A 19841-nucleotide genomic window follows, 5' to 3' on the forward strand; every position below is an offset into this window, starting at 1 on the left:
GCGTTAGAGGCAATCAGTCAACCAGCACACAGCATTCATTTTTAGCTCCCTGGGTCTTAAGATCTTCCACCTCCTCTAGCCCTCCTCCCAAAGTCCCAGAGGGACAGCTGTACTCCTGGGTCCCTTTCTTCTCTAGAGGAAAGGCAGAGATGCTGTCTGGGAGCCAGTACTGCTGCAAACAGTTCCCAGGAAGACGGAGCAATTTCCTGTCTGGGGAGGAGAAAGGCCATCAGGCAGGAATTCATGCTATTTCAAACTAAAAAAAGTGTTTTTCCTGGAAGGAATTCACCCCCCCCCCATTTCCTCCCTCCTCCCAAAAATGCAGAAATTCCTGCACTACTGTTATAGAAGCTATTTCCATAGCTCTCACCCTGCAGGTATCACAGCAGACAGCAGCCTAATTGCTTTTTCCAACCTTCATGCATGGGGGTAAGGCAACCCCAGTGCTCACACAGACAGGGCGGCTAACATACCTGAGTAAAAAGGTCACTCGCTGGGCTACATTCATCCCTAGTGGAACTGCAGAGAAGTCTGTAGTGTACACTGGGGGCATAAATATGACCCATTATGTTCAGCAGGCAAACAAGAGGCCAGACATATCAGGCTGTGTTGAGCAACTGCCAGATGTGTACAATACAAGGTTTACAAAAATAGCCAGACAGTTTGGGCACATCTTTTAAAAGACGGGGAGCACAGAGAAGCATTATTCAACCTTCTCCCCTCTTTGCTAAGATTAAACTGACTTTAAAAGCTTCATTGTGTACAGTCATTCCAATTCTTCTATCAGTATGTAATGACACCAATTCTTAATAGGAACTCAACAGGATTAAGACGAAGTGCCTATACTACAGCAAATTCAACTACAAGTCTTGTCTGGCATGTCTGCACATAAAAGTTATAGTGCTTTTACCACACTGATATAGTTAAAATTGGTACAACCTCCCTTCTAATAGTGTGGATACTATTATATCGACATAAAAGTGCTTATAACAGTATAGCTCATATGGGAAGGGGAATAAGCTATACTGGGATAACCATCTTTATACACCTCTACCCCGATATAACACGACCCGATATAACACAGTAAAGCAATGCTCCGGGGGGGGAGGGGCTGCGCACTCAGGTGGATCAAAGCAAGTTCGATATAACGCGGTTTCACCTATAACGCGGCAAGATTTTTTGGCTCCCGAGGACAGTGTTATACCGAGGTAGAGGTGTACTTGTATAGCTGTCTACAATAGGGCTTGTATGGTATAACTATATCAAGAGGAAAAAAAAGTCAGACTCCAAACATAGTTGAGGGTGAAACTTGAAAGTTTAGACCAGGCCTTAGGGATCCCACAGGTATATCTTGTCTGTCATTTGCTGAGCGCACTCACTGTATGGGACAGGAGGAGCAAACATGATACAGCATCTTGCTCTTAATACTAAGACAAAGTTCAAGGCTAGTCTCATGTTTTAAAATCATACATATTACACTACCAGGTTTTTTTTTTTGTTTTTTTTTTTTTTTTAAAGTTTTCCTTCAAGAACATCTCCCCCCCACCAATCCCTGCTGAGTCCTAATGGATTATACAGAGCACTCACATAGAACTCTACAGCCCTCTCCTCAGTCAGGGAGCCAGCCAGCCTTCTCTGCCCAATGACGCTGCACCAGCTGGCTCCAAACTAAGCAGTCAGAGCCTTACTTCTTTGCATGCCATTGTACATTAACCTGAAAAGAACCACCTGGCTTTTGTTTTCCTTTCATCTTTCTGCAGACTCAGCGATCCTATTGCAAGGAAATATTTATTAAATACCACATGGTTTTACAAGACTCAGTTACTATCATCTTGCTGTGCCATAGTCAATAGTTCCAAGTGGCCCTAGGGATACACTGTGTGATAATATGCCAGGCAACTTCAGTTATACCCAAGGATGTGTCCACAGATTTGGTCATCTCACAGCAGTGCAGTTCTCTCACATGGAGCTTGCCCTACTCATGAACAGTTTTTGATGGAAACATAGGCTCAAGCTGATACTTCATTTCAGTGTGGCAGTGTGAAAGTGAAACTTATTAATCAAGGCTCAGAACAGGTGTATCCCAGCTATAACTAATAGCAATATATAGAGGAAGAGTTGTAGTTTGCCCCGGCTAGCACTAGCCAATCCCTCCACCTCCTGCCCGAAAAGTATTAGTGTAACCTCGCTAACAGTTCAAGCAAGGCACCACCAGGTCTCTTACATCTCACTATACATTAGGGGACCAATCAGGCAACCCTTACAGCAATAAAGATTACATAACTGGGCCCTAGATGGAGGAACAAGTGTTTGTTACTAACAGTGTCAAGACTGAAGCTATAGGCAGCTAAAAAGACTGAAGACCTTCTAAGTACCCTAGCTCTCTCCATAGCCATGCACAGGAGTAAGGTGCATAAAAACACCTCCTCCCTGCCCTATGCAGATTGCGCACATGGCTGGGCTGTGCGTAGAGAGTGGGTGGGGAGCACTGCTTTTGCTCACTGCAACACACCAGCCAGCGCAGCTGAGTCAGCTCGAAAGGGGGATGGGAGTAAACCCAACTAGGTATAGGACTGGCACAGCTTACCTCTCCCTTGAGCAAGGATTTCAAGTTACAGTACAGTTCTTGGTCTGGTCTATGTGCCATCCCTCACTTGGAGCTCATGGTAACTCCACAAACTAGGCCTACATTAGACATAACAGGGAAAAATGACAAGGGGTACGGGACATGAATAAGAGCAGAGAGGGGAGATAAGGCTTACACAGAGTGGTGTCAAGGTTGGATTTGCACTTAAATTGTACTAGTTTGACCTTTTTAGGCTTAAGAAGTTAAATAGTACAGTGCAAGGCTGTCGCAGATTCTATTCAATGTGTGAGAAATAGATACACACGGTTTTTGCCTGGTCACTGAAAACAAGGTTAAGTGAAATAAGTCTGCTCTGGGAGCACCAGGGAGGCACTGGAGCGGTACCAGATCACTGCATTCGAGATGCACCTTTTGCACACATATGCAACAGGATTTATACAAGACTTGCAGGACTCTTTCTACAGTGGCATTTGTGACTGTGTCACAGGTTTGCTTCAGTTTACATGTGAAGAATTAGTTACACTCCAACTGTGGCTTTGTTTAACATGAAGCTATTCAGGGTCAACCCAGCTCAGGACTTTGATGGGAGTTCACTAAGGAAACCCACAATGTTGCAGAAGAGCATGCCTCTGGGGAATAAGTATTAAACCAATACCCCAGGACTATATTAGCAGGCTCCGCAGAGCTGGATAAACCATCTTTTCAAAGAAACACAGAAGGAGAGGAGGTTCAGATCACTCATTGGCATGAAAGCCTTCTCCATACTAGAAAACTGTACTGCTTTAACTATACCAGTATATAACCTGCACAACATGGATGCACTTCTACTGGTATCAGGATGCTTATACTGGTATAGTTGTCATCATATAGGAAAGGAAATAAGCTATATGAGTATAACTGGTTCCACATTTGGGGATGAACTGCTTTAACTGTATTGGGGATAGAGTGTGCCTGTGCATGTGAGAGATGCACAATCCTGACACCTCAGTGCAAAAGCCATTTAGAAAAGGCCTCAGAAGATCCCAATACTTACACTGGCTTAAACTCTCCCCACAAAGGTTAGTTTCAAGTTTGTGGGTTAAATGAATTATAAGATGACTCAGGGGTTAGAGTTTGAGCGACTGTATGTATGGGGGATAAAAAAAAACCAATCAGCATTAACTTTAGTCAACAAAATGACTAGAGTACATTTTGTGGATCAGTTTTCACAAGTTATAACTCCAGGGGGAAATTCTGTGAAAGTTTGTTCTTTGTACTAAAACTGAGATAGTGTGATTAGCATTGGACCATCATGTTACATGCTGTATGTATAAGAGATGTAGGACCAAGAAAAGGCCTATTATAAACTAGTACAATATATTAGAGCCAGCTGAGTTCAGATATCCAGCTGGTAAGGAGGTATAAGTGCTCAGATACTACAACCACCACAGGAAAGACTAAATAAAGTATTCCAAGGATAAACCCATAGTCCCTAAATCACTTTGGAAGCCTTCAAACTGAATGGCACAATATAAGTACACAAACAGCAACAATCATACTGGGAAAATAAAGCGCTACAGTCACAGAGACCACACAGAGCCCATTTAGTGTTCCAAAAACATCAACTGACAGAGCAAGCTTACATTTGCTGCCAAGACCATTCAAATGTATGCACACAGGATGGAATTACCCTGGACCATTGGCAATGCTCTTCACACAGCACGTGCCTAACCACTGTCAAGCTTTTTGTAGGCACCATGGCTGAGAAGAGCTATAAAGGAGGACAATGAGGTGGCTCTGCCAATGTTTGTGGGGAGCTTCTCCCAGGCATGGGGGAAAGCACAAAGGAGCTAGTCTGAAAGGATAGCAAGTGGACGATGAAAGCTGCCATGATTGGCAGAGCAGAGGCAGCTGTCAACACCTCGCTAGCACCTGAGATGCTAGGTAGGATAGGGATAGGCTGCAAAGGGCCTCGGAAGTGAAGATAAGTAGCCTATGTTTGATGGGATGGAGAAAGGGTGGGGGGTGACGTGGTCAAAGAGACAGGCCAGAAAGTGATTTTTACAGCAGCATTGTGAATGGATATGAGCAGGAAAGATGGGATTTCTCAAGGATAGAGAAGAGGACACAAGAGAATGACACTAACTTGGAAATGATGGGGCAAAAACTGTGCCCACTAAAGTCAGCAGGCATTGAAGAAAGTTATCCAAGTGCAGAGTGCAATAAAGCCTCAGGCATTAGTTCCACTATCACCATCACTTGAGAAGCAGAATGATAATATGGAGAGCAGGAGGGAGTGGTACATTGACTAGCCTGAAACCTCTGTTTCCGGTCTGGTGCTGCTTACTTGAGATGGCAGCCTCTACTTAAATAGTGATCTAGCTTACCTGTTTTCATCAGGAGATCTCAGAGTGCTTTCACTATTTTACACGTGGAGAAACTGAGGCAGAGGGGACATAACTTGCCCAAGGTTATATAGGCGGCTGGGGCAGAGCAAGGAGTTGAATCCAGTCCACATACCCTTCTGAGTCCCAGTGCCTTGCTCTATCCATTAGGTTGCTTAAAGCAATATACAACAAAAGTACTATGAAAAGAGCGCAGGCTTGTTTTCAGTAAGGTAAAACACCCACTCTGAGCAATGCTAATTCTGGAGAGGCTTCACTGCTGTCTATTGTTCCTGTGGGGACAGGTTTGGAGCTCCCTCAACCATAGTTACCCCCTCCCCGCCAAGATTCTATGACATCCAGTTGTGACCCTACTGAACGAATTCATCATGGACAAGTATAACACTAGTGCACTCAAGTGCACACAGGGATCAGTGCCCTGTTTGCTCCTGGAGAAGCTAGTAGAACAATCTGTACTAGTGTGGAACAATAAATGCACTACACTAATTACTGCAATAACTGGGTGTGTCAGCACGCAGTGAAAACCAGATAAGGAAGCTAACTCCTTGTTGCTAGAGTCAAAAGGAAGCTTGCTGTCAGACTTGTGAGAATGAGATCAGAGGAAGAGAGCAGAAAAACAAGATGTTTGGAAAGGGATGTCTGTAATGTAAGAAAGTTAGTGAAAAATCCATCCTGTCAAGTGTTTACTTAAGCTAACGCTGCACAGGAAAGGTACAGAAACAGAAAGTGATATTATGGTCACATACAGGGCAGGCAAGAATGTGATGGTTAACAGACCCGTAAGAGACAAAATTTCACATCCTGTTCTTTTTGATCCGATTAAGATACTGCTGACAGTATACATTACCCCCACCAGTCCAGCAGCACCTGGGACTGGACTAAGGATACTTTGTGCGTGTTAGTATATTTTTATTTTAAGAGGCTATTTAGGGATGTTGGTGGGGGAGGGATTTCTAAGCCACTGATAAATGGCAGCTTAGATTTATGGCCATCTGGCCCTCAACTAAATAACCACCAGCATGACATTGATGGTGTTGCATTATGATTGTTAGTGCCAGAACTGGAAGAGACTGTCCGGTTTGGCCAATGTACATGGCAGAAGGGCATTGCTGGCACATGATGGCATATATCACATTGGTAGATGTGCAGGTGAACGAGCCCTGAATGGTGTGGCTGATGTGGTTAGGTCCTATGATGGTGTCCCTTGAATAGATACGTGGACAGAGCAGGCACCAGGGACAGTCTCTATGCAAAAGAATAAATGGACACAAATCTGACATCAGAAATCATAACATTCAAAAACTAGTAGAACACTTCAATCTCTCTGGTCACTCAGTAACAGACCTCAAAGTGGCAATTCTTCAACAACAAAAACTTCAAAAACAGACTCCAACGTGAAGCTGCAGAACTGGAATTAATTTGCCAACTAGATACCATCAGATTAGGCCTGAATAAAGACTGGGAGTGGTTGGGTCATTACAAAACCTAAACTTAATTTCCCCAATACTAATTTATCCCTACTGTTACTCACACTTTCTTGTCAACTGTCTGTAATGGGCCTCTCTCACCACTTCAAAAGAGATTTTTCCTTCCTTGGTATCCTGCTGTTAATTGATTTATCTCATTAGACTGACCTAATACTTGGTAAAGCACCCCCATCCTTTCATGTATTTATACCTTCTCCTGTATTTTTTACTTCATACGTCTGATGAAATGGGTTCTAGCCCACGAAAGCTTATGCCCAAATAAATTTGTTAGTCTCTAAGGTGCCACAAGGACTCCTCGTTTTTTTTTGCTGAAACAGACTAATACGGCTACCACTGAAACCTGTCACAGAGGGAAAAGTGATTTGTCCAACACCACACTGCAAATCAGTTGCAATGCTGGGATTAGAACCTAGAACTGCAGACTCCCAACTCTTGTACTCATCCCTCCAGACAGTTAGAAGGCAATTACTATAAAAAAAACAGCTGGCTGGCTAGCAAAGATTTTAATCACACGGTTAACCAAGCCGTGCAGCTATGTAACCAGTTTGCCCATCCAAATAACATCTTGAGCAATTTCTCCAATTTGAGGACCACAGATTTATGTTACCAAAAGGCTCCTAAAATCCATAGTTGGTTTTGGAGTGTCAATATGGAGATTACATTAAAGAGTTAGCAGCTGACATCTACAAGCACAGGGGTAGGCAACCTATGGCACGCGTACCAAAGGCGGCACGCGAGCTGATTTTCAGTGGCACTCACACTACCCGGGTCCTGGCCACCGGTCCAGGGGGCTCTGCATTTTAATTTAATTTTAAATGAAGCTTCTTAAACATTTTGAAAACCTTATTTACTTTACATACAACAATAGTTTAGTTATATTCAGGAGCGCCGCCAGCTTTTCTGCTGTCCTAGGCGGCGGAAGGTCCCGCCCTGAAATGCCGCCCCCCACAGAGGTGGCGGAAGGTCCCGCCGCCGAAATACCGCCGCGGTCGCTGCCCCCCAAATTGTAGTGCCCTAGGCAACCGCCTAGGTCGCCTACTGGGTTGCGCCGGCCCTGGTTATATATTATAGACTTATAGAAAGAGACCGTCTAAAAACGTTAAAATGTATTACTGGCGAACAAAACCTTAAATTAGAGTGAATAAATGAAGACTCGGCTCACCATTTCTGAAAGGTTGCCGATCCCTGTACAAGCAAGTTCTCTCTCAGGTATGGCTGCTTGCCAGTTACCAGCAGCCTAGCCATGGAAACAGGGGCCAGAGGGAATTACATAAATATGAAGTTGTTTAGAAAAGCAGGATATGAAGGTTATTTCAGCTGACCTGACCTCTATTTCTATGGCTAACAGCAGGCACAATTCAGCTGCTGACTTCCAGTTTTCTACCATTTGTGGCTCAACTATTGTATCTGTAGAAAAGAGGCACCAGGTTTTTAATTACTGCCCCAAAGCCCTAACCTTGCACACAAGGCTTGCTCCTGGAACAAGATCACAAGAGAGCAAGAACTTGTGTACATTTCAGCTGCTGGCAGCTTACAAAGCTCTAGGAGGGCTGGTTTAAAATTAAAAAAAGTCAGCTGCTGATTTTAGAAGCCTTCTGCTCCTGCAGCATGTGAAACATCAAACAAAGGACAAGAGCGTTAGAAATTCAGAGAGTATTAAATATTCTTACACTTTACAAATACAGTCCAGAAACATTTTCCAAGAAGTATCTAGTGCCAGATACCTGCATTTCTCAGGGTTAAGGGTTTTTGCTTATGCTAACAAGAACTATACACCTTGGATAGTGTTCTGGCTTACACTGAGGCCTAGTCACAAGAAATTGCGATGAAATTCCATGGCATGTAGTGTGCAGGAGGTGAGACTAGAGGATCTAATGGTCTCATCTGGCCTTAAGATCTATCAATGTGTCTATATAAAGAAAAATGTAACCCTCTTATTTTAGGGTCACAGCCAGCATGCAGCCTGCCTTAGTTTAAAAAAAAAAAAAAAAAAAAAGGGGTGGGGTGAGATTTTTGAAAAGCCCAACACGCCCTGAAGTTACTCACAGGACACCTTCAACAGATTGCGCTCAGTTTATTACCAGATCAGTGTTTTGCCTTGAACATCCCTTGAAGGAGGTGTTAAGTAGGGTCTGTGGACTGGCAAAACAATCACCTTTTAAAGAAGTCTGTTGTGAGGCTCTGTAAGAGGTGTAGTCACATGTATCAAAAGGATGAGTGTTATGACACCTACTCACTTTACTATAAATTAGATTATAAGACTAAGACGCATGTGTGGCAGTTTAGAAGTTCTATATACCACCTTTTAAAATAAATTATTCCACATAACAGAAAATCTGCATGAAAAATACACAACTTTCTTCTTAAATTACTGCTGTGCCAAATGGCACATAATCCAAAATTATGTAGTTTTGTTCTTTCAGAGTTAAGTGCTCTCTGCGTCAATAATTAAACACAGAAAGCCTTGACTGGGAGCAGTTCTGTATTTTGGTGCCCCACCCCCACAATCCTAGGAAAAACAAAAAACCTTGTTTATTTAAGAAGGAGACCAACATTTGGCTTTCCTCCCATCTGAAAACCTTTCGGCAAAGTATCATCCCAGAGATAGATAGGGCTATGTATTCTGGCTGTATGAGACCACTACTGAAATTTCACAGGTATTTAATATTGACATGCATGTCTGTTGAGGGCAGAATAAAGGAGAATAAATGAGTGAGTTCCGGTTTGTGGGACGTTTGTTCTGGTCTTCATTATAGTTCACTGAACAGGAACTGAAATACTGTTCTATTGCTTTGTATCTCAAGGGACATGTAGATCTCACAGGGCAATCTTTATAAATTCCCATGGTATTGGAAGATCTGAATTACGCAGAAGAGAAATCTCTCTGCACGTGCCAGAATAAGAGGGACATGCAGTAGGCTTTCAGAACTCCAGTTCTCTACACCCACTTCTAGGTCTCAGTTAACAGCCTCTCCAAAGCTTGGCCAGAGATGAAAAGGCAAAGTAGACTTTCCTTAGACATGAGGCTGAAGATTACCTCCTAGCCCCACAAATCATTCCTTCCTAGTGGCAGTGTTTTTAATTTCACATTTTATAACTGTAAGACTACACAGTGTACAGCAACAGCAGCCTTAGTTCAATGTTTATTATTAGCTTCTCACAGTTATTCCTCAGACTTCCCAGTGATACTTCCCTTGGTAATGGCTCCTGGCAATTACCATTCAACTGACAGCATTCTGCAGTCCAAATTCAGCCCTGCTGAAGAGGAATTTAAGTGACACGTATTTCAAATAGAGTTGCACACATTTATATATGGTTGAATATGGCCTTCTAATAGGGCTACAAGTTTCAGTGTATAGTAATTTACCACAGGAGCGTGGCCAAAGTTTGATTGTATTCTGATGGCCATTAGCCCAAAGCTAGGTGTATGTTAGTGACAGATTTCGAGGTGGAATGCTCACCGATACGAACTCTGGGTAGACTAATGCCCACTACAGTTCTGCACCTTTAAACCTTATAACAGTTATCTTCTTAAGTTAGTTGCTTGAAGGAAAGTTAAGAAATGGCTGGTAGAAAGATCACTGCTCACCACAATGGGGGATTTGAACCAATCCCACCACCAAGTTGTAGTGGCAGGCTGAATTTTATAGCCACATTTTTGCCATCCAAATAGTGTTATAAGAACAACTCTAAAGCAGAGTCAGTGTACTTACACATAGATCAAATACAGCAGCATCGAGCACAATTTGTATTACACATTAATAGCGGAATGGACAAAGATCAGAATTTGAACTCAATTCCCTCCTCCCTGTTCTCCCAACATTTCATCACAAAGGAAAAGCAGCAGCTCAGCAAAAGGGGGGATTCCCAAGAAAGGCAACTCCTCCTCTTCGTATCCATGTTTGAGTCTCGAAGTGGAATATCCAATATTGACAGAGTGCTCTGGGCTTGTTGGATTCAATGCAGAACAAAGAAGAATCATATTGTTTCGCTACTGCTCAGCTAAATGCTGTTGATTCTTTTCGCAAAAGCAGATGTGGAACTGATGATTCATGATTCATAGGCTCTTCATGCCAAATTCTCGACATTTGCACTTACCTGAACATGCCATTTGGCTCTCTCTCACGTACACACACAGAGGAGATGAAACAACAATATCCTGGGGCAGTTGCTCCTCCTTACCTTATGTACACTTTTGGGATTTTCCAGCCAAGCATAGTACATTTCCTCCACATAGTTCGAACTAGTCCCACTCAAAAATGGCTCAGCAGCAACAGGTGCACTGTAGCTCCTGATTTGTTGAAACGTCCGTGGTGCTGCCGGCTTGTGTTGGGAAATTGTCTTAACAGTCTGTGAGGCCGTCAATGGCCTCAATTTAGCAGCACAAGTCCTTAAGTGAAACATTTTTGTCCTGTAGCCGCTCACAAGCTCCTGTTGGTATAGGAATAAGAAGCATTTTAGACATTACAGCAGAACAATGCACAGTATATAAAGAGAAATCAACCTAATAACCACATAGCTGTTATTTAGCATTTTTCATCCATAGATCTCGAAGCCCTTCTCAAAGATCAGTCTCAATCTCCATTTTACAGATGGGGAAATGGAGGCACAGAGAGGTCACCCAGCAGACCAGTAGCAGAGCCACTAACAGGTCTCCCATGTCCTAGTGCAATGCTCCATCCATGAGGCCACATTGCCTTCCCTACATAATCTGATTTCTAATTTGGTTACTTGAAACCAATAGTTTAATGCAGGTATTGGCATTGCATAACCACTAATTTAAGATATGGACTAGTATCCCTTTGAGTTACCACCCCAGCCAGTCGCAGCCAGTCATTAGGAGAAGGGAATTTAAGCAGGAAACGGAATAGATTTTTTTTGGGGGGGAGGGGGCAGAGGGGTAGTTATCACTTATGGCTTTGAGCCAAACATCTAAATTTGTCAACCAAACCTAGCATCAACGTTTTTTCTCCCCATTTTGTTTTCAGTTTACATCATGTGCAACTGATTTTAATATCTTAACTTGCAAGTGTCACATTTATCAAGTACTACTACGTTGTGAATAGATGTTCTATTTTTTCTGAGGACAGCTGACAAAAGGAGAAAGATCTCATCATTTATACTTGTCGGGGCACAGGAATGGAGGAGCGAAAGCTTGGCTGTAAATTTGATCAGAGAAAGGTGGTCACTAGGTTCCTGACTAAGACCATCAGAAGCAAGGTTAGAAAAGAGATAAGGATGATTATAAACGAAGGGGATAGTGGGGGAAAAAGGGATTTATTGACAGGAGCAGGCACCCCAACAGAGAATGTAATTATAACTAATGGGAAGCAGTGGCAGCAAAGTGGTTATTTCATGCTGATAAGACTGCCACTCAGACAGCCACACTTCTGCTGAACTGTATTCCCATTCCCACCTCCCTGCAGTTCTCTTCACCTTTTTGCCCTTACTAGTGTCCATATTGCACATGCCCACACTTCTGAAACAGGGAAAAAGCAGCCCTTCCTTGCAGCACAGTGCCTGGATGGCATTTCACAGCATGTGCTCCATTGTTCCCTACTTGCACTAGGAAGAGGTCCTTAAAGCTTCAGAGTAAAAATTATCGGCTATTATTATGCAAAATTAAAGGAGTTACATGTGAGAAGTATAAAAGGACAAAGTCTTAATGGATTTGCTGTCCAACTAAGAATGCTGAGAGAGAGCTGGAAACCCATATTTCCACTTTTTGAGAGTGGAGGACTGGAATTCAGAGGCTATGTCTTCACTGAAAAAAAAAATAAAAGGTTCCATTTTAACATCTCAAAGCAAAATCTTAGTGGAGACAAGATAAAAATATTTCTTGCCTCTGTGTAGCTACATGGAGATAAACTCCAGGTGGACAGGAGAGATTATAGGGTTGACCACAAGTAGCCACCTTGATGTAAAAACTACCTGTGCCTTTTCTCCACTAGGATTTTACATCAAGACAGCGATTTCCACATTTAAAAAAAAAAATGCAGTTTTTTTGCAGTGAAGACTTAGCCTTAGTTTTTATGCCTAAAGCATATTAATTCAGCTGAGAAGGTACCGTAATTATCAACTCAATTTCAGAAAAGCTTCAAATAATTTCTGGTCCTTCTGCCAATTCCTTTTACAGTTGCCTTTTCCCATTTAAAAAAAGGAAAATTTTTCAATGGGAGTGGAACACATTTGAAAATCTGGCCTTTACACCTTTGCTCACCTCACCAGCTATTCCTGTTAACATTTCAAATCAAGTGCTTGAGATAAACACTCACTCCCCTTTAAAAAAGAATGATCGTGCAAAAGTTATGACGGCATCTAGTTGCACAGATAAAACAACTGAATATTTCAGGATCATTCTGTTAGCAGAGCAGCCATCATTAGGCCATAGAATACCAAGCAGTTTGTTTTTTTTTAAAAAGGAGAACAAAGGCAGTGACCACTCAGGCTATGTCTACACTACTGCAGCAAGTAGACCTACGCTATGCAACTCCAGCTACGTTAGTCGACGTACCTTAGGTCGAGTTACACCCAGGGGGGTCGACGGGAGAAAATCTCCCATTGACTTACCTTACTCTTCTCGTCGGGGGTAGAGTACAGGGATCGACTGGAGAGCGATCTGCAGTCAATTTGGCAGGTCTTTACGAGACACGCTAAATCGACCACCAGTGGATCGATCTCAGAGCGTTGATCCCTGCCATAGTGTAGACCTGCCCTTAGTGACCTTCCTAGGACAGTGACACATGAGCTGGAAATTACTTCCACAGAATTAGTATACTGGCTTGCAAGTTTGAGAAAATGTTTGGAGGAAGATGGGGAGGAGATTGTGGTTAAGCCTTTGGTTTACAAAACATTCACATAAAAAAACCTAACAAGTTTGTTCACTGAGTGCCCATTAAATGGACATCAAAACAAATTTATCCCTAGCTGAGCACTGGCAGGGTTTGTCTGGCAGCTGGATTTTAGCGCTCAATGTCACATTTTCTCATTTCCAATCTAATGTGAAGATGATGTACTCAAACAGTGCACAGCTCTCCATCACAGCCAAAGCCACAAGAAAACAACTTCAGTTACATGAACGCAGCTTAGAAACATTTTCCATTATCCCCATTCCTATTTAGCAGGCACTGGCTGAGAGTTTAAACTGGTTAACTGGAACAGCACTTTTTTTTCCCAAGTACAATTTTGCTGCATTGCTCACTCAGCAATCATTGTGCTTTCGGTCCAAATTCAATCAAGTGCTAGTTGAAAAGTATAGTACCTTTCTTCCTATGCACCCATCACAGCCCTATTAAAAAGGGAGCTCATGAAGACAAAGAACACAGATCATGGACCGGAATGCCTCAGGAAACTTGTGACAGGATACAGAGCAGTCGGTCACATTAGGAAATGACACCTGTGAAATGAGTTAGGGCCTCAGTTCTGCTCCTAGGAGGCAGGTGTTCACATCAAAGGCTCCTTGCAACAGGTTCCTTTGTTAGAGGTCTCAGAACAGGGACCAAGAACTTGAAAGGCCACAACCTTATGCTGTATCTTCACTAGGAAAAAAGGTATGTTCTTAATCTGAGTTAGCTAACGGGTGGTAAAATCCTCGTGAAGATAAGGTAGGCTGCAGTTTCTCACGACTTAGCACATCAGTATAAACCCTAAACTCCCTCCCAGTCTATGGCTGTGTCTTCTCTGCCAGAAGGGAGTGGCATCTTACAGCAAGATAACTCAATCTAACCCACTTCCCCACACCTTTTTTGGCAATGAAAACATAGCCTTTAAGTTGGCTTGCTAACTTGTATGAAAAACTACAAACTGCCTTGTCTTCACTTGGATTTTACCTCATGGTAGTTACCTCATGCTGAGAGGCTTATGGATCAAGTTTTCATAGAGTAGCCTTTAATTTAGGTGCCCAACCTAAGACATTTTGGATCCGACTTTCAAAGATGTTGAGCACTTACAGTTTTCAATGACTGCTGTGAGAGCTCAACATCTCTGAAAGTCAGGTCTAAGCATTCCAATTAGAACTTGTCTAATATGACAAGCTTGTCTTGTGTGAGAGACCTTTGTACAATTGCATAGCAAAAGCTTTGGCTAAAATCATAGCGTCACAATTGATTAAAGAAACTGGCCTGTAATTACTACATAGTGCAAGTTCTTTCCCAGGTTTAGGAATAACTGAAATAACAGCTTCTGTTAGAGTAGGTGAGAGAGTTTGCTCATTCTTGGCCTCACTGAATATATTCAATAATCTAGGTGTTAAAGTTTCAGAGAACTTTTTGTAAAATTCAATTGTGAATCCATCTGCTCCAGGAGTCTTTCCAACCTTCATTTCTTTCATAGCCTGAGTAATTTCTGCAGTTTCCAGAGGAGCATCAGAAAGTTCTTTCTGAGAGTCAGAACTGTGACAGAGAATCCACTAAAAAAAAAGTCAACTAGGGCATCTTTACTGATTCCCCCTTTGGCTATAGTTTTGAATAAAATTGTTGAAATTGTTTATTAATATCTGACTGTTGTATATAATTTATTGCTACTATCGCAAATAGCAGCGATCTTATTTCTGTTAGCCTTTTGCTTATTTGTATGCCAACAGCTGGCCAACTCTCTTGCCAGATTCCCAAAATGTTTTATTCTGTTTGCTTCAAACAGAATAAAACAAAAACACAGCCTTTTGAGACACAAGTTTGTTGATTTCATATCTTCGATTGATGCGGGTTCTGAGACTCTCCGTGAAGGAGGAAGAAACAAGCAATAGCTATTCTTAATAATTCCAAGTATATACACTCTTATTTTTTAACAAAAGTGCCTTGCTCCTGTTTAGCTTAATCCACTTTAAAATAGGGACAGGGCACTCTTGTTCCAAAATAACAGTGTCTACACATGGAGTTATTCAGGCACAACTCTGTGTTCCTAAGCCCTTATTAGGCTCATAAGAACTGAGGTATCCATTGGCCCAACTCCAAATAGAGCGCTTGAGCTTGTCTATATACAGAAGCTGCACAGGTTTAACTTGAATCAGTTTAGTTACATCATTAGAACTTCTGTCTGTGGGGACTCATATTGGTTTAAAATGAGATATGTCAGTTTAGCTTGTGCCTGTACGTTTACTGATACAAGATAAACTGATAAGAGTTTAGACACAAAGCTGCACCAGTTTAATTAAAACAGTATTAAAATGTACAACGTATCACACGTACAACTTTCTGTGTGGACAAGGCTTTAGTGTTAAAGATGGATTTGAACTCACAAATTCCCCAATTCCGTTTTTAGTGTTTTCACTGAAAGATCAATGAATGAGAATATTCATAATAAACCTAGTATTCCAACTAAGCAAGGGTATACTATTAAACAAGGTAGATTAAGCTACTAATTTGGCCTCAAAGCACCCAGAAGAGTCAATGAAAGCTGCCACTGAAGACAGATACTTAGGAATTGTTTTTGCTTAAACCAGAACCAAGCCAAAACAAACAGAAGATTAAGATAGAATTAATGTTTGATTAGAGGAAAATCAGGCTGCTAAGTAAGTGCAATGAACCCAATGTATATAAGCATCAGAGTAACAAGGAAAAAAAAAATCTTGAAGTGTCTGAGTTTTGCTAACATTTGTTAAAGGTTTTGAGACTGCTAAGTGTAGTTATTAGTTTTAAAACACAGGTTCCTTACTAGGTGACCAAATGATGGTTGTATTTTTTTTAAATTGGTAAAAACTATTAGTTTGCACTTTTTTGTTGAATGGGGCCTAGCATGTCTGAGTATGTTTAGCATTAACTACTGCCGTAGAGTGTCATTTTATTTTTGAAGATGGTATGTACTTATCCAAGGTCACCTCGAACTTATATACAAGTCCTTATAACCGTTCAGTCAGGAGCTATGACAACTAAGTATAGTACTATCAAAACAGAGGAAATGGAGTGAGTTTTCCCTCCACTCAGCTAGGGCTGAAAATTCATTTGGAGTTAAAAACAAAAACAAAAAAAGGATGCACTAAGAAAGTCAGTCCAGTCATGTTCCCAATAACTAAAACCCTGACACACACATTCAGTGCAACCCCACTAAACAAACTGATCCAGACGTGATGGGACAGTAGTTTCTAAACAAACTACAGAACACATGCTATCAGTTTGTTTAACCTTAAGTTATTCAGTAGTGCCTACTGAGAAAAGAAAGATTCCTGACAATTAGCTCTTACAACTAGGACTAATAACAAGGTAACTGACAAGGTAAAAATGGCCCCAAAAAATCTTGACCACTTCCCTTCAATATTGAAGAGCTTTCCGCAGGGCATTCTGTCTAAATGAGGTTCCTGATCACATTTATCCAATAGGAATCAATGCAGGTCATAGCTTTTCGCCCTCAAGATACAATCGCTGAGCTGTTTAGTATTATTATTAAGTGAATGGTGCACATTCATCCGAGGTATAACTCCCCTGAAGTCAACAGGATTTAAACCAAGAATGAATTTATCAGTATGAGAACAAAACTTTTCAACTTTATTAAAAGGCAAAGCAAGCATATTCTATTCTGTGTATAAAACTGGCACTTGCATTCCTTCCCACTGTCAGCATATTTCAACCTCTTTGTGCAAGACATTTCTGATAGTTTGTCTTTGGATATGTCTCCATTACAAAGTTAACGCAGGCTCTCACGTGGGTTTTAGTCCAAGCCCGCCTACTACCCACATGCAAAAACTTTTGATCCAGGTTTGGAGGTTCTTTGGGTCTGCACTACCTTATTTGGCTGAGAGTACAGGTCAGAACCCTGGTTCTGCTTTAATTCAGACTGTAACCTGTTCATTTGGTAGTATGGATCTAGCTGTAACCCAAGTTATTTAACTCAAGTGCTGACAGTCCTCCAGTACCATCCCACAATTCCCTCAGGGGTGTATTTTCCTATCCTTCTACCCACTCCCTCCTTCTGCACCAGCACTCAGCGCTACACCAGTTTGGCACTTAAACCCATTCCACACAGCCCACCACATTGCTACAAGCACTTGAATAGAGTGATGTCATCCTCATCCCAGCATGCTGCTACCTGGCCAGAGGTTCACATCATAGAGCACTGCAGCTTAGTGCAGTGCTAAGAACCATAGGATATGCCCCCATAAATCCTACCACTTAACCCAGGTTACTGAAGCATCAGGGTAGATGCAGCTCACCAGTATGACTTGAGTGTGGTTTCTCAGGGTGGATGCTCACACCCAACCGTGGCCAATCTGGGTTCCCAGATCTATGTTAACTGCAGTGAGGACATACCTTCTGTGTATAATGAGTTTCTTACATTCAACTCCCTATCCGATTTTTAAAACAAAACAATCATGACATCAAGCAGTGAAGAGCAGTAATTCAAGCAGTAAGAATACTTTTCATACCAACCCTACATTTCCCTGACTTGAGCCAATTAAACCTGCTGAATTTCACTATTAGAATTCCCTTTTTCAAACAGGCTAAGTGGGCATGAAGGGACATTTAACAGCATTCACTGAAGACTGTGACTATGATTGAGGCTAAGTCTATACTACAGACATATATATTGGTATAACTACGTCGCTTATGGGTGTGAAAAAAACCACACCACTGAGCAACGCAATTATACTGACCTAAGCCCCAGTGTACACAACGCTATGTCAACGGAAGAGTTTCTCCCACCAATACAGCTACCTCTCACAGAGATGGATTAATTACGCCGCTTCTCCGCCGGCGCAGTAGCATCTTCATGTGCAGTGCGACAATAGAGCAGCTGCACACGAAGACAAGCACTGACTCACACAACAGTTAATGCCCAGAAGGGTTGGGCCTGGACCAACAGCTTCCTTTTCGCTCTAACAATGTTTCCAATTCCTGCTGGGAGGTGCCAGGCAGAAAAGCAGGACACATTCCCCAAAAGTTGAAATTTGTTTACATGAAAGAGTTTAAGTCATGCAAAAGGGGGAATGGAGGTCATAGCCTAGGCAAGTGTGCTAGATACCTTCTAACAAGATAAAATCCACCAACCATAGGTCAACATGAAGGTGAGTAGGGTACCCACAAGTATGCTCCTTGGGAAAGGCTCGAGGGAGCAGGCTGGCACTCACCCCCAAGGGGTGAGAAGCAAAAGGACACTGGGTTTCTCACCACGATACTGACCGCAGATGAACTTTTAAATTGACCTCTGGCTAGGAGGTACCTGATGTCATGGAAGCTGCTCTTGCCATCATCTGACCGCTAAGGGAAAGGGCCTCTCCCACCTCCAGGCACAAAGACTCCCGGGGACGGGAGAGATACGGGCTCTCCACTACTAGGCCGCAGCATTATTGGGGGGAGGGGGGAGAACACCGCCTCCCCATGAACCGGTCCCGTGGCTGCCTCTGAGGTACCCAAGCCACAGCGCCATGGGGGGAAAGGACAGCGCTGTGCTCAGTGCCAAGTCCCGACGGGGCCGGGCAGAGCTGGCCGAGCGCTCGGGCTCTAGCCCTGGCCTGGCCCGGCCCCTGACTCGCTCTGTGCCTCAGTTTCCCCGCCTGCGCGAGAGGGGTGACGATGCCGGCTCCCTCCCCAGGGAGCAGGGGCCAGACCCCGCGGGGGAGGGGACCCCATCTCCCTCCACGTGGGGCCGCCCGCTCCTGCCGTCTGCGGGGCTGGGGTCTCGGCCGCTCGCGCTTGCGGCTCCGCCCCCCGCCATCCAATCAGCGAGCGGCCCCGCCTCAGCACACACCCTCCCCCCGACAGCCCGACCTATCCACAGCGGCGATGGCAGCACGCCGCCTCCTTACTGGCCACTGCTGCCGTCACTCCCGTGACCCCCCAGCTGAGGCGCCCGGGCGGCGGCGCCAAGGACACTCCGGGGGCAGGGGCACGAGGCGGCGCCCGGCTCCGCGCGGACCGGATCCCTAAGCCCGGCCAGCGCCCTCCCCCCAGGCCACGGGCTACCTGCTGGCGCGTCCGTCCCGCCCGCTCGCGGCTCTGCTCTGACAGCGGCCGCCGCTCTGCGCGCCAACTACCACCGCCCCGCCCCCTGCGTGCCGCGTCACCGCGCTTCCGCACCTCCTCCCGGGTCACGTGTCGGGGATTCGCCCTTGACCCGCTCGGTGGTGGTGCGCTGGGTTCGCCGCCCGTGCGTGCGGCCCCGTCTCGGCCCCACGTGACCAATAGCGGGGCGGGGCGGGACACTGAGGGGAGGAGGAGGAGGGGGCGGGTGCAGGACACTGGCAGGAGGGGTAGGTGGGAGGGGGTGCAAGGCAGTGGTGGGCATGTAGTTGGTGGGGGATGGGGAATGGGCAGTGGGGGGTAGTATGCAGTGGGGGAGGCGGATGGGGGGCAATGGGGGTGGGAGGTGTTGGGAGACAGATGCAGGACTAGAGTGTGGGGTGGGTGCAGGACATTGAAGGGTGAGGTAGATGGGGGGCTGGGTGCAGGACAT

At 43.9% G+C, this 19841-nt stretch overlaps 1 protein-coding gene across 1 annotated transcript in view; it reads right to left on the minus strand.

Annotated features, from left to right (window-relative positions):
• The window catches only part of LOC113407661 (2-oxoglutarate dehydrogenase, mitochondrial-like), a 105625-nt gene extending 86197 nt beyond the window's left edge, over positions 1 to 19428 (minus strand). The window contains exons 1-2 of the mRNA XM_026656915.1: positions 19352 to 19428; positions 10641 to 10889 (exon numbers count right to left, since the gene is read on the minus strand). Of these exons, the coding sequence (XP_026512700.1) occupies positions 10641 to 10862 (222 nt within the window). The 5' untranslated portion in view covers positions 10863 to 10889; positions 19352 to 19428. The remainder of the gene's footprint in view (positions 1 to 10640; positions 10890 to 19351) is intronic.
• Between the last annotated feature and the right edge of the window lie 413 nt (positions 19429 to 19841).

This window comes from Terrapene carolina, unplaced genomic scaffold (assembly GCF_002925995.2).
Source record: "Terrapene carolina triunguis isolate 2854851 unplaced genomic scaffold, T_m_triunguis-2.0 Scaffold51, whole genome shotgun sequence".
In the NCBI taxonomy this organism is placed as follows: domain Eukaryota; kingdom Metazoa; phylum Chordata; order Testudines; family Emydidae; genus Terrapene; species Terrapene triunguis.